The following is an 11,005-nucleotide window of genomic DNA, read 5'->3' as shown; positions in this document are numbered from 1 at the left end:
TGTGGCACACGGGCTTAGTTGCTCTGTGGCACGTGGAATCTTCCCGGACCAGGACTCAAACCCGTGTCCTCTGCATTGGCAGGCAGATTCTTAACCACTGCGCCACCAGGGAAGTCCTTTTTGGCTTTTTTTTTTTTTTTTTTTTTGCGGTACGCGGGCCTCTCACTGTTGTGGCCTCTCCCGTTGCGGAGCACAGGCTCCAGACGCTCAGGCTCAGCGGCCATGGCTCACGGGCCCAGCTGCTCCGCGGCATGTGGGATCTTCCCGGACCAGGGCACGAACCCGTGTCCCCTGCATCAGCAGGCGGACTCTCAACCACTGCGCCACCAGGGAAGCCCCCTTTTTGGCATTTTAAGCATATCTGCTGTTATGTGTCTACCAAGTATTAGATTTGCAGCTTTTCATAAACAATGAGCTTGTTTGGTTTCCCATGGGTGTCCTTTTCTACTTTACTTTTGAACGTTATAGAGAATTTACAGCCTGTTGGTCTTTTTTTTTTTTTTTCTGCATTGGGTCCTCGTTGCTGCGCGCAGGCGCTCTCTAGTTGTGGCAAGCGGGGGCTACTCTTCGTTGAGGTGCTTGGGCCTCTCATTGCAGTGGCTTCTCTTGTTGCAGAGTATGGGCTCTAGGAGCGTGGGCTTCAGTAATTGTGGCACGCGGACTCAGTAGTTGTGGCTCAAGGGCTCTAGAGTGCAGGCTCAGTAGTTGTAGCGCACGGGCTTAGTTGCTCCGCGGCATGTGGGATCTTCCCGGACCAGGGCTCGAACCCGTGTTCCCTGCATTGGCAGGCGGATTCTTAACCACTGTGTCACCAGGGGAGCCTCAGCCTGTTTGTCTTAAAGTCTTTCTCCAAATCAACTGAATTTTCCTTAATTAAAATTTTATAATTAAATGTAATGAAACATTTTTAGGACACTCAAAAGAGGATTGGATTTTAGAACACGAGGCAAACCGACCTTGATAACAGCCTAAGTTTTTTTGGCATTTATTCTGTGCCAGGCATTGTGATGAGCACTTTGTATGCATTATGTTTTTAACTCTCACAAGGCCCTTGTGAGACAGGGACAATTATTCCCATTTTTCATATAAGGAAACAGAGGCTGGGAGATGTGACTGACTTCCTTACGAGGCTCCAATAAGTGGCCAGACTGGGATTTAAATGCAAACGTCACAAAGCCTACTGCACTGCCTTCTGGTTAGTAACAGGCATGATATGTTCCATAGCCATGCGGCTCCAAAACGTGGAGGGGAGACCTCAACACTGACACTGGTGGCCGGAGGGGCTCCTCAGAAGCAAAGGTGGACCCTCTCAGATGCCACAGGCACCTTAAGGTGCTGGAGTTTGGCTGGGAGGCTGGATCTGGACCCATGAACTCATCTCTGCCAACAGGTTGATGGAGAATAGGTTGATACCTGCCTGAATTAAAGCCATTCCAGGGGCTTCCCTGGTGGCACAGTGGTTAAGAATCCACCTGCCAATGCAGGGGACACGGGTTCGAGCCCTGGTCCAGGAAGATCCCATATGCTGTGGAGCAATAAGCCCGTGCACTACAACTACTGAGCCTGTGCTCTAGAGCCCGCGTGCCACAACTACTGAGCCCGTGCGCCTAGAGCCCGTGCTCCGCAACAAGAGAAGCCACTGCAATGCGAAGCCTGCATACCACAACGAAGAGCAGCCCCAATGCAGCCATAAGTAGATAAATAAATAAATAAATAAATTTATATATTAAAAAAAAAAGCCATTCCAGGGTAATTCCCTGGTGGTCCAGTGGTTAAGACTCCGCATTTCCACTGCAGAGGGTGCCGGTTTGATCCCTGGTCTGGGAAGTAAGATCCCACATGCCACGTGGTGCTGTGAAAAAAAAAAAAATTAAAAAAGAAAAATCACTCAAAAAGAAAAAAAAGCCATTCCAATAATATGCCCAAGAAACTTAACACCCCATTGTAAAGCAATTATACTCCAATAGATGTTAAAAAAAAAAGGAATATTGTAAAACAATTATACTCCAATAAAGATGATTAAAAAAAAAAGAAATAGGAAATAAATAAATAAAATAATATGCCCACATAGCTGGCAAAAAGGGGGAGGGGCACTCCTCCCACATCACCCCACAGAGAGCACTGCCCAGCCTGAGAGGAGGGAAGGATCTCTGTCACTTTATTAAAGTTTTTGATTTCTGGTGGTGTCCTTGCTAGCTGAGGGTGGAGAGGTGTGTGATGGTTCCAGAACCCTTTGGAGGCTTCAGGGGTGATGTTGCTCATGACCAGGAATCGCCCCAAAACCAAACTTGAATGAGTTGTGAAAGAGGAGCTTTGGTGCATGTTCTAGAGGAACAGAGTGGGGAGAGGGCACGAGAGGCCAAGAGCAGCACCAGAGTTGGGATCATCCTCCAGATGTCAAGTTGCTAGGCAGAGCTCCCTAGAAAAGAATAAGAGTCTTTTGACTTTAGATTCAAGGTTCATGTCTTTTTATCTTTCCATCCTTCACCTATCCATCCAACCCCTATCCCCCATCCATCTATTTATCCATCCACCATTCCCCACCTATCCATCTATCCATCCGCCCACCATTCTCTTTCCATCCATCCACAAATCTACCCATCATTCCCTATTCATAACAGACACTCAATAAACATTTGCTGAGACTTCCCTGGTGGTGCACTGGTTGAGAAACCGCCTACCAATGCAGGGGACACGGGTTAGATGCCTGGTCCGGGAAGATCCCACATGCCGCGGAGCAACTAAGCCTGTGCTCTAGAGCCTGCGAGCCGCAACTACTGAGTCCGTGTGCCACAACTACTGAAGCCCGCGCGCCTAGAGCCCGTGCTCCGCAACAAGAGAAGCCACTGAAATGAGAAGTCCGCACACCACAACGAAGAGTAGCCCCCGCTCGCCGCAAGTAGAGAAAGCCCGGGTGCAGCAACGAAGACCCAACACAGCCAAAAATAAATAAATAAATTTTAAAAAGTCATTAAAAAAAATAAAATAAACATTGCTGTCAGTTCCTTCTCTACCATCTTCATGAACCCCTCTCTCCTCCTCTGCCAACCCCTGACTTGGAGAGGTTCTCCAAGGCTCCATCCTCGGCGCCCCTCGTCTTTCTCACTCTGCACAACCCTCCATCCCCCCACCCCACCCCCCACCAGGGCAACTGCACACCCTTCAGCTGCCAACTTCCTCCTAGATCAGATCTGTCAGCAGCCCAGACCTTGCCACCGAGTCCTGAAGCCATATTCCCAACTGTCTACAGAGCATTTCCACCTGGAGTCCCCGGGGCCCCTCACACATAACCCGTCCAAAGGCGGGAGCGTGCCTGCCACGCCCCAGCAAGAATGAGGAGGCTGGCGTAACTGGAAGCAGGGACTGGAACTAGTGGTATCGGAGGGTCTCTGCACAGAAGGGTCCTGGCGTGGGGTTCACCGTGTTTGGATATCTGAGTCCCTTGGTCTTGTGTCTGTTTTTCTTTGATGGGCACAGGATTCATGTGGTAGGCAGCGACAAACAAGGCCTCGTCAGTGAGTTCTGCGCTGATCTGTGTCAGGAATTCCTCAGAATGGGAAACCTTCTGGAAAAGGGAAAGTCAGAGGGGCTCAGCCTGGGAGTTCCGACATGGGAGTCCTGGGTCTGGAGGCTCCCAGGCTGGGGGCTCTGGGTCTAAGGAGTCTGGTATTGGACGGCTGGGTCTTGCAATTTGGCCTGGAAGGTCCTGGAAGTGGAGGGCAGCCTTTGGGGACCTCAGGGGCATAGTGCTGGGGGCTCTGGGCTCAGGGTTGAGGCTAGAGTTTCCAGGCTGGGGATCTCAGTGCCCTAAGCCTAGGAGCTCTCCACTTCACTTCACCCCCACCCCAAGAACTCCTCTCCAATGCTCACCGGACCTCCACCCAAGCAGGCTGCAGAGTCTGTGGCTTGGGACTGCCCGCTGCCCTTTTCCTCCACATTCCTGGTAGCAGTGGATGCCATCCCCCTGGGGACAGCGGAAGCTCAGGTTAGGCTGAGAAACGAGCCCACTTCTCCCAAACCCAACACACCACCATTCCCCGCGGCCTTGAAGAACTGTGTCAGTTCTCTCTCTGAAAAAAAGAAAAAAGAAAAGAAAAGAAATCGTTGCCTTAAGTCTTCCGGGGGGGGGGGGGTGAGGGAGGAGGTGGGACTCCCACAACACCCGCCTCCCGCCCCCCTCACTTCGCCCAGCAGGGGCCTCTCTTCCCTTCTTCCCACCCAAGACCTTTCCCAAGACAAGGCAGACCACTTGCCGCCCCCGACCTGGCAGATGGGTCGAAATCTTGGGCTACTCGGCAGGAGGGGAGACGGGGAGGTCTATAAGGAGCCCTTTTATGGGCCGGGGGACGGGGGACTTGGGAGCTGGGGAGGAAGGTTGGAAAGAGGGGAACCGGGAGCGGCGCCGCTACCCGTTGCTATAAAAACCTTGGCGTCTGCGGAGGTTCAGCAGCACCGTAGGGAGAGTAGGGATTCTAGAACCAAAGCTGGGAGGGCATTTTCCCAGCTTGTCGCATTCGCTCTCCGGCCTTTCCTCCACCCCCTTTAGGTCCCTCCTTGGGGGCAGTGACCCCCGCGCCAGTGGCCTTGAGAAACTTGGGAAGATCAAGGTGGAGCCTGGCACCTAACCCTCCCACCACTAGGGGCACGCGAGAAGCAACCCCACCCGAGGCCGCCCTCCAACCTCTCTGGCTATCAACTTTTTGCCTGGAGCCTGTGAGAGCAAATGGGGCCAGAGAGAGGGGGCGGGGAAGAAAAGGTGTGGGCTGTGCCAAATAACCTGGCTTCTCGGGGGTGCAAAGAATCGGGAGGGCGGGATCTTTTTTCCTTATCTTTGTCTTCAGGAGTCATATCCTCCGCAGAAAGGAAAGTAGAGACATTTACCTAGGCCTCCTTCTCTTTTGACCTCTCCTTTTAAGTTCCTTCCTTTGCTCAGCGTTGATGGTTCTTTGCCCCCTCTCCTCCCTCTTTACTTTGGTACGAACCGATGGAAAGGGGAGGAGGGAAGAAAAGGAAAAGGAAGAGGGCAGGTCTTAAAGGGGACGCAGCCATTTCTTAAGCCTCTTCTTCCTTTCTCCAATTTTGCAAGGACGAACCCTGAAGAGTAGGTTCCGGAAGCTAAGCACAGCTAGAGGAGCAGGGGCCGCAGCTGGAGGCAGGAGAGCCGGCGGGGCAGGCGGAGGCCAGCGTCTGCTCAGGGGAAGGGCTGGGTGTGCGCGCCCTCTGTGCCCCACGCACAGCTGTGTCGGCCCATGCTACGGCAGGCAAAGAGCTTTAACATCTGGGACCTGGCAGGGGCAGCGGGGACCTGCGCGCAGTGGGCGCGGCCGATGAGCCGGGCTGGAGGGTGAGCCTTCCGCCGGAGCTGGGAGAGAGCTGGCACCTCCAGATAAGGCCCAGGGCGGCCAGGGGACCTCCGCGATGCCAGGCGAAAATATCTTCCTGTTTGTGCCTAACCTCATCGGTGAGTGCTGCCCGCGGCTCCGGGCCGAACGGGAGGGCTAGGGACCTTGGGCAGGCTCCCTGATCCTGCCCTGTCTCCCCCTGACGTCTCAATCCCAAGGTTATGCCCGGATTGTCTTCGCCATCATTTCTTTCTACTTCATGCCCTGCTGCCCTCTCACGGCCTCCTCCTTCTACCTGCTCAGCGGACTTCTGGACGCTTTCGATGGACACGCTGCTCGAGCCCTTAATCAAGGTGACAGACACCTTTTCTCAACCAGCCTTGAGACCCAACAACCCTCTGCCCCCTTTTCCTGCTTCCTTAGGACCTCGGGGTAGGCGGGTACTCGGGAATCAGAGGGCTCTGTCATTCCCATCTCTGTAGAAAGCAGAACAGAATGGCCTGATTTTGTAGCAGAAGGGATTTAAGCTCGCTGTGGAGACGAACTCATTGATAGCGAGGGGTGTGGGATACCAAGACCCAGCATGGCAGTGCAAGTGCTGGAGGCCTCTCTGAATAAAAATCCATTCAACAGGTGTTTTGGGGGCATCTGCTATATGCCAGGCACAAGCCATAAGGATTCCAGAAAGCATGTTTAGAGGGAGGATGGAGAGGGAAGGGAGATGGTTTCTGGAGAGATGATTAATTTTTTAAATCTGTTCTTCAGACCCACCTCTAAGACTTCCCATGCTAGCTTTCTCACTCCCTTCTACACTGTTTTCTCTACACTGCCATGCTTCCTTGTTTTATGATACGGTGACCCTTGCCTTTTGACCTTCATACTCCAACGATAGCAGTCTGCTTTCCTCCCCAGGCAGTGGATTGTGGGCCTTTTCTCTCTTAGACTCTGCATTAGAGTGATACACTAAATATGGCCTCTGTCACAGATGCATTGCCCCCTTACAGCCCCCATCCACCTAATAGTTGCCATTTTTCAGGAACCCGATTTGGGGCCATGCTGGACATGCTGACAGACCGGTGCTCCACGATGTGTCTGCTGGTCAACCTGGCTCTGCTGTACCCTCGCGCCACCCTTCTTTTCCAGCTCAGCATGAGCTTGGATGTTGCCAGCCACTGGCTGCACCTCCACAGGTCAGTGATTCTGGGGTTGTTGACCGGTTGAAGAAGACACTACAGTGGGGAGGGGTGAGACCATATGGGAGGTGTCTTCAGGCTTCTTGGGACGTCTCCTTTTTAGCTCTGCTTTGTTGAAGGACCCTGGGCAAACCTTCTCTGAATTAGCGTCAGTCCTGTTTTACGGTTGGATTAAGTAATCCCTAAAACCCTTCTGAGGTTTCCAAAGAGTTAACATCCCTTGGGAAGGGGCATGAGGCTTTTGAATCCTGATTCTTCCCCCAGCTACCCAGCTAGGTAGTGTGACTTCGGGCAAGACAGTGGTCCTCAGCTGTGCCCCAGTCCCTCCTCTGTTCAACAGAGGCAATCCCAGTACCTACTTTGTGTGAGTTGAAATGTGGATTAGGTGGGCATTCGTAGTAATGAAAGCTCATGGATTCCGCCTACTTTCTCCCCAAGTTCTGTGGTCCGAGGCAGTGAAAGTCACAAGATGATCGACCTGTCTGGAAATCCAGTGCTTCGCATCTACTACACCTCCAGAGTGAGCATTTGCTGCCCCTCCCTATTCACTTAGCTTATGGGCAAGTCCTGGGCTGAGCCCTGGGCCCGGGGTGGGATTGGTGGGAAGGGCTCCTGGGCTGAGCCCTGTGAATTGCTGGAGAAAACAAGTGGGCCTGAGGCCCAGGTGCGCCCAGGGAGGAGGAACTGAGTGGCTTGAGGGGAGAGGGAGGGAGGAAGAAGCCAGGGAGGTGTGCAGAACCAGCTCTCAAAAGGCCTTAGGCTGTGAGAAGGAGTGTAGTCTTTACACTGGAGGCTCGAGGGTGGAACACCTCCAGGTAAGGCCCAGGGCTTCAAGGGGGCAGCCCGGTAAAAATATCTTCCTGTTGGTTCGTAACCTTGTGGTGAGTGCTGCCCACAGCTCCGTGCGGAAGGGGAGGGTGAAGGGCCTTGGGCAGGTTCCCTGATCTGCCCTGTTCCCCCTATGCCCACCCACATCCTACCTGTACCGCCCTGCACCCCTCTTTCTCCAGTACAGTTCCTGGCCCCCCGGCCCTTAGTTGGGGGATCGGGGGCACTCCCCTACCCTCTTGCTTAAGCAGCCTTTTTGCTGTCTGTGCAGCCCGCTCTGTTTACCCTGTGTGCTGGAAATGAGCTCTTCTACTGCCTCCTCTACCTGTTCAATTTCTCCGAGGGACCTTTAGGTAGGAGACGAGGGCCTGGGCAGGAGGGTGGGAGGGGGTCGGGCCTGCCCGGGGAGTCAAAGGCCCCTCCCTCACCCGCATCCTGTTTTCTCTGTATCGCCCCTGCTCCCTTCCCACAGTTGGCTCTGTAGGTCTTTTCCGAATGGGCCTCTGGATCACAGCCCCTATTGCCTTGCTCAAGTCCCTCATCAGCGTCATCCACCTGATCACAGCCGCCCGCAACATGGCTGCCCTGGACGCAGCAGATCGTGCCAAGAAGAAGTGATCCTGGAACCTCCAGCCCCTGGCTACCCACCTGCCCTGGGAGTCTCACTGTGCCACGCGGCACCCCTGTCCCTCCTAGGAGGTCCCAGGCACATGTCTTCCCCATGTGTTGTCCAGCCTGCTGGGGAGGGGGACCAGCCTCTTTGGTGATGTCATGTTCTCCGTAATCCTGGGGACCAGTCCCACCCCTGTGATCTCCAGGGACCTGGACTTCAAATCAGGAAGGATGCTCAGGAGGCCCCGCCCACACGGGCAGTGCTCCCGGGGCCCAAAGAGAGCTGTGTGAGGATCGGGCATAGTCACCCCTGCTGGCTCAGCCCTGGGATCTGGCTTGGCTGAGACCTTAGGGACACTTGAGTGAGGGAGGTGGGGCAGGGGCCAGGTTTCCCAAAAGGCAGGGGTTCAGACCTCTGCTCCTGGCTAGATAGAGGAAGCCTGTGGGTTCCATGGCCCAGAGAGAAGGTGCTGTCGAGATCCCCATTGCAATCTCTGTCCTGGCTCCGAAAGCCTTGATTATAAAGGCGGGAGCATCGCTGTTCTGGACTTGGTTTCCTTTGAGATAGTCTTGGACCAGGGCCTGGGTCGAGGGGAGCTTGGGGGAAAATGAGGATCCATCTGGATACTTTTGCCGCAGTAGTTTACTGGCTGGCTCCTTCCTGTCATTCCTCAGTGACCTCAGAGAGATCCCCTCCCTGCCACCCAAGCGCATTCCGTGTCCTCCGCCCACCTGCTTTATTTTCTTTACGACACCGTCACTGGCTGTCTACCTTTACTTGTGTACCTGATATTTTCTACCCTCACTAAAATATAAACTCCACGAGGGCACAGACTCTTCTTGTTCTTTCTCTATCCCTACAAAGAAGATTAACCTTGACCTGACATATCGTAGCGGCTTAAATACTCACAAATAGATCGGTTGGTTTCTCAGAATGTGGTCCTTAGACCACCTGTGGGATATTTCTTGAAAATTCAGCTTCTTGGACCCTGTGCCAGACTTTCAGAGTTGGAAATTCTAGGGATGGCCCCAGAAGTCTGAAGTTTTAATAAACTCCAGCTGATTGATTCTTCTTCCCAGTTACACTGAGAATCACTGTTCCCTCTTAAACACTTTTTTGGGTACTTATCATAGGAGACACTGTTCCAGGCGTCTGTCCCTGACAGCTATCCCTGCTATCTGAGCAGAAAGCTGTCTGGCATCAGCTTTCTTTTTAAGACTGCATTGAGCCTACCATATGCCAGACCCTGTGCTGGGGCTTCTTTGCAGATAGTACTTATTTTATCCTTGTAATAGTTTAGCCAAGAGGGCCTCATGTCTGAGAGGGCTGAAGTTTATCCGATGTGTATTGAGGGACTTCCCTGGCAGTGCATTGGTTAGGGCTCCACGCTTGCGCTGCAGGGGGCACAGGTTTGATCCCTGGTCAGGGAACTCAAATCCCACAAGCCGTGTGCCACTGCCAAAGAAAAAAAAAAGATGTGTATTGAGCCTCAACTGCTCTAGGCCCAGGGGATTCAGTGGAAAGGAGGCCACAGGATAGCCAGGAAGGAGATGATGCAGTTAGGGAGGTGCTTGTTGGGGGATAGGGTTAGAATGTGCTGTAGTGCTTTGGGTGTCTTAAGTAGAAAACTGGTAATAGGAATTGGGGCGGGAAGGGTTAATGCAGAGGAGAGGACTGATTCTCAGCTGAGGGAGCTGGGAGGCCAGAGAGCGCCCTGAGCAGTTGCCAAATGGGAGCGGATTGATTTGCTGGAACGCGGAGCACTGGGGGTTGGTGGCTGGAGAGCTGAAGAGAGGTGGGGTGGAAGCCTGCAGCAGTCCGAGGAACCCAGGAGGGCTTTTGGATTTCACCCTGAGGGCCACATGGAGGCGCTGAAGGAATCTTTCAAAATAATAGGTAAGTTATTCACATGTAAAAATAGTAAATTGCACACATTACAGAAGGATGACAAGTCTGCCACTTTAAGCTCCCAGTTCTCCCCAGAGGCAACCACTGCTACTCACTGATTCTGTGTCTAAATAAATTCTTCACGTCTACACGTATTCTGTATTTTAAAATTCATTTTTTATATTTGCTGGTCCGCTAATGAAACCCAGCAGGACCCTGTGGGGCTCCCAGGTACAAATCCTTTCGTGTCTCCTGTTTCTTGTTTGTAGGAAATAGGCTTCATTCAGCCTCCGTGACCTTGCCTGAGTTCCAAAGGGCAGGTTCAAACAGTTGCTAATCAGAAGGGGAAACAAGGGAGGAGATGTCAAGAGACAATAGTGCAGCCTTGGCGTAACAATATCTTTTTTTTTTAAATTTATTTATTTTACTGCACGTGGGCTTTTTCTCTAGTTGCAGCGAGCGGGGGGGGGGGGGGGGGGGGGAGGGGGGGAGGGGGTGTGTGCTACTCTTCGTTGCAGTGCGCGGGTTTCTCATTGCGGTGGCTTCTCTTGTTGCAGAGCACAGGCTCTAGGTGCGCGGGCTCAGTAGTTGTGGCTTGTGGGCTGTAGAGCGCAAACTCAGTAGTTGTGGCACACGGGCTTAGTTGCTCCACGGCATGTGGGATCTTCCGGGACCAGGGCTCAAACCCGTGTCCCCTGCATTGCCAGGCAAATTCTTAACCACTGCGCCACCAGGGAAGTCCCAAGATAGATTATTTTTAACTCATGTTAAGGCCTAATCAGGAGCTTCTGACTGGGAGCTCCTGAAGCAGAGATTCAGGGACTCAGGCTCCTCCCGACTTACGGTTCTGTGATTTTCAACACACAGCTTCCAAGAGCACCCTGCTTGCCTTTATCTCATGCAGGCAGAGGTGCACCTGGAGGACTGCACGAGGCTGGTTGATGGGAAGGCAGGGAATTGGCACGTGCTACTGCCACTCCCATTGCATTGGCTGCAACTCAAGTCACGTGGCCACATCTACATGCAGGGGAGGTTGGGAAAGAGATTAGTTGTGGGACTAGGAGGAAGAGCAGATAGATTTGGTAGGCAGTGTCTTACCATATAGAGTGTGGTTTTGCTGTTTAAAGACAAACTTTTCTTGT

The 11,005-nt window shown here is 53.0% G+C and overlaps 1 protein-coding gene and 1 long non-coding RNA gene across 5 annotated transcripts; one reads left to right on the top strand and one right to left on the bottom strand.

The window, feature by feature from the left end:
- Positions 1 to 1,694: 1,694 nt before the first annotated feature.
- On the bottom strand, positions 1,695 to 5,092 carry LOC137206946 (uncharacterized). 4 transcript variants are annotated; one of them, XR_010934873.1, is made up of 3 exons: positions 4,882 to 5,092; positions 3,871 to 4,070; positions 1,695 to 2,419 (listed from the first exon to the last, which is right to left on the bottom strand). It is a non-coding gene; the product is annotated as an uncharacterized lncRNA (long non-coding RNA). The 4 variants fall into 4 exon arrangements; XR_010934872.1 differs by lacking the exon at positions 4,882 to 5,092 and adding an exon at positions 4,682 to 4,740; XR_010934874.1 differs by lacking the exon at positions 4,882 to 5,092 and adding an exon at positions 4,664 to 4,703.
- A 228-nt stretch (positions 5,093 to 5,320) lies between these two features.
- CDIPT (CDP-diacylglycerol--inositol 3-phosphatidyltransferase) lies at positions 5,321 to 8,797 on the top strand. The gene is made up of 6 exons (XM_067706185.1): positions 5,321 to 5,461; positions 5,561 to 5,695; positions 6,379 to 6,532; positions 6,974 to 7,055; positions 7,635 to 7,716; positions 7,836 to 8,797. The coding sequence occupies exons 1-6, from the start codon at positions 5,419 to 5,421 to the stop codon at positions 7,979 to 7,981; spliced, it is 642 nt and encodes a 213-aa protein (XP_067562286.1). The 5' UTR covers positions 5,321 to 5,418; the 3' UTR covers positions 7,982 to 8,797.
- The last annotated feature ends 2,208 nt before the right edge of the window (positions 8,798 to 11,005 follow it).

This window comes from Pseudorca crassidens, chromosome 15 (genome assembly GCF_039906515.1).
Source record: "Pseudorca crassidens isolate mPseCra1 chromosome 15, mPseCra1.hap1, whole genome shotgun sequence".
Lineage (NCBI taxonomy): Eukaryota > Metazoa > Chordata > Mammalia > Artiodactyla > Delphinidae > Pseudorca > Pseudorca crassidens.
The sequence above is the reverse complement of the archived record's forward strand: the minus strand, read 5'-3'. Positions and strand labels throughout refer to the sequence as shown.

Bases quoted from the DNA above. Each gene is read 5' to 3' on its own strand.
- CDIPT (XM_067706185.1), top strand. From the start codon at position 5,419: ATGCCAGGCGAAAATATCTTCCTGTTTGTGCCTAACCTCATCG. The intron at 5,696-6,378 runs GTGACAGACACC...GCCATTTTTCAG, and splicing joins TGCTCGAGCCCTTAATCAAG to GAACCCGATTTGGGGCCATG. The intron at 7,056-7,634 runs GTGAGCATTTGC...CTGTCTGTGCAG, and splicing joins GCATCTACTACACCTCCAGA to CCCGCTCTGTTTACCCTGTG.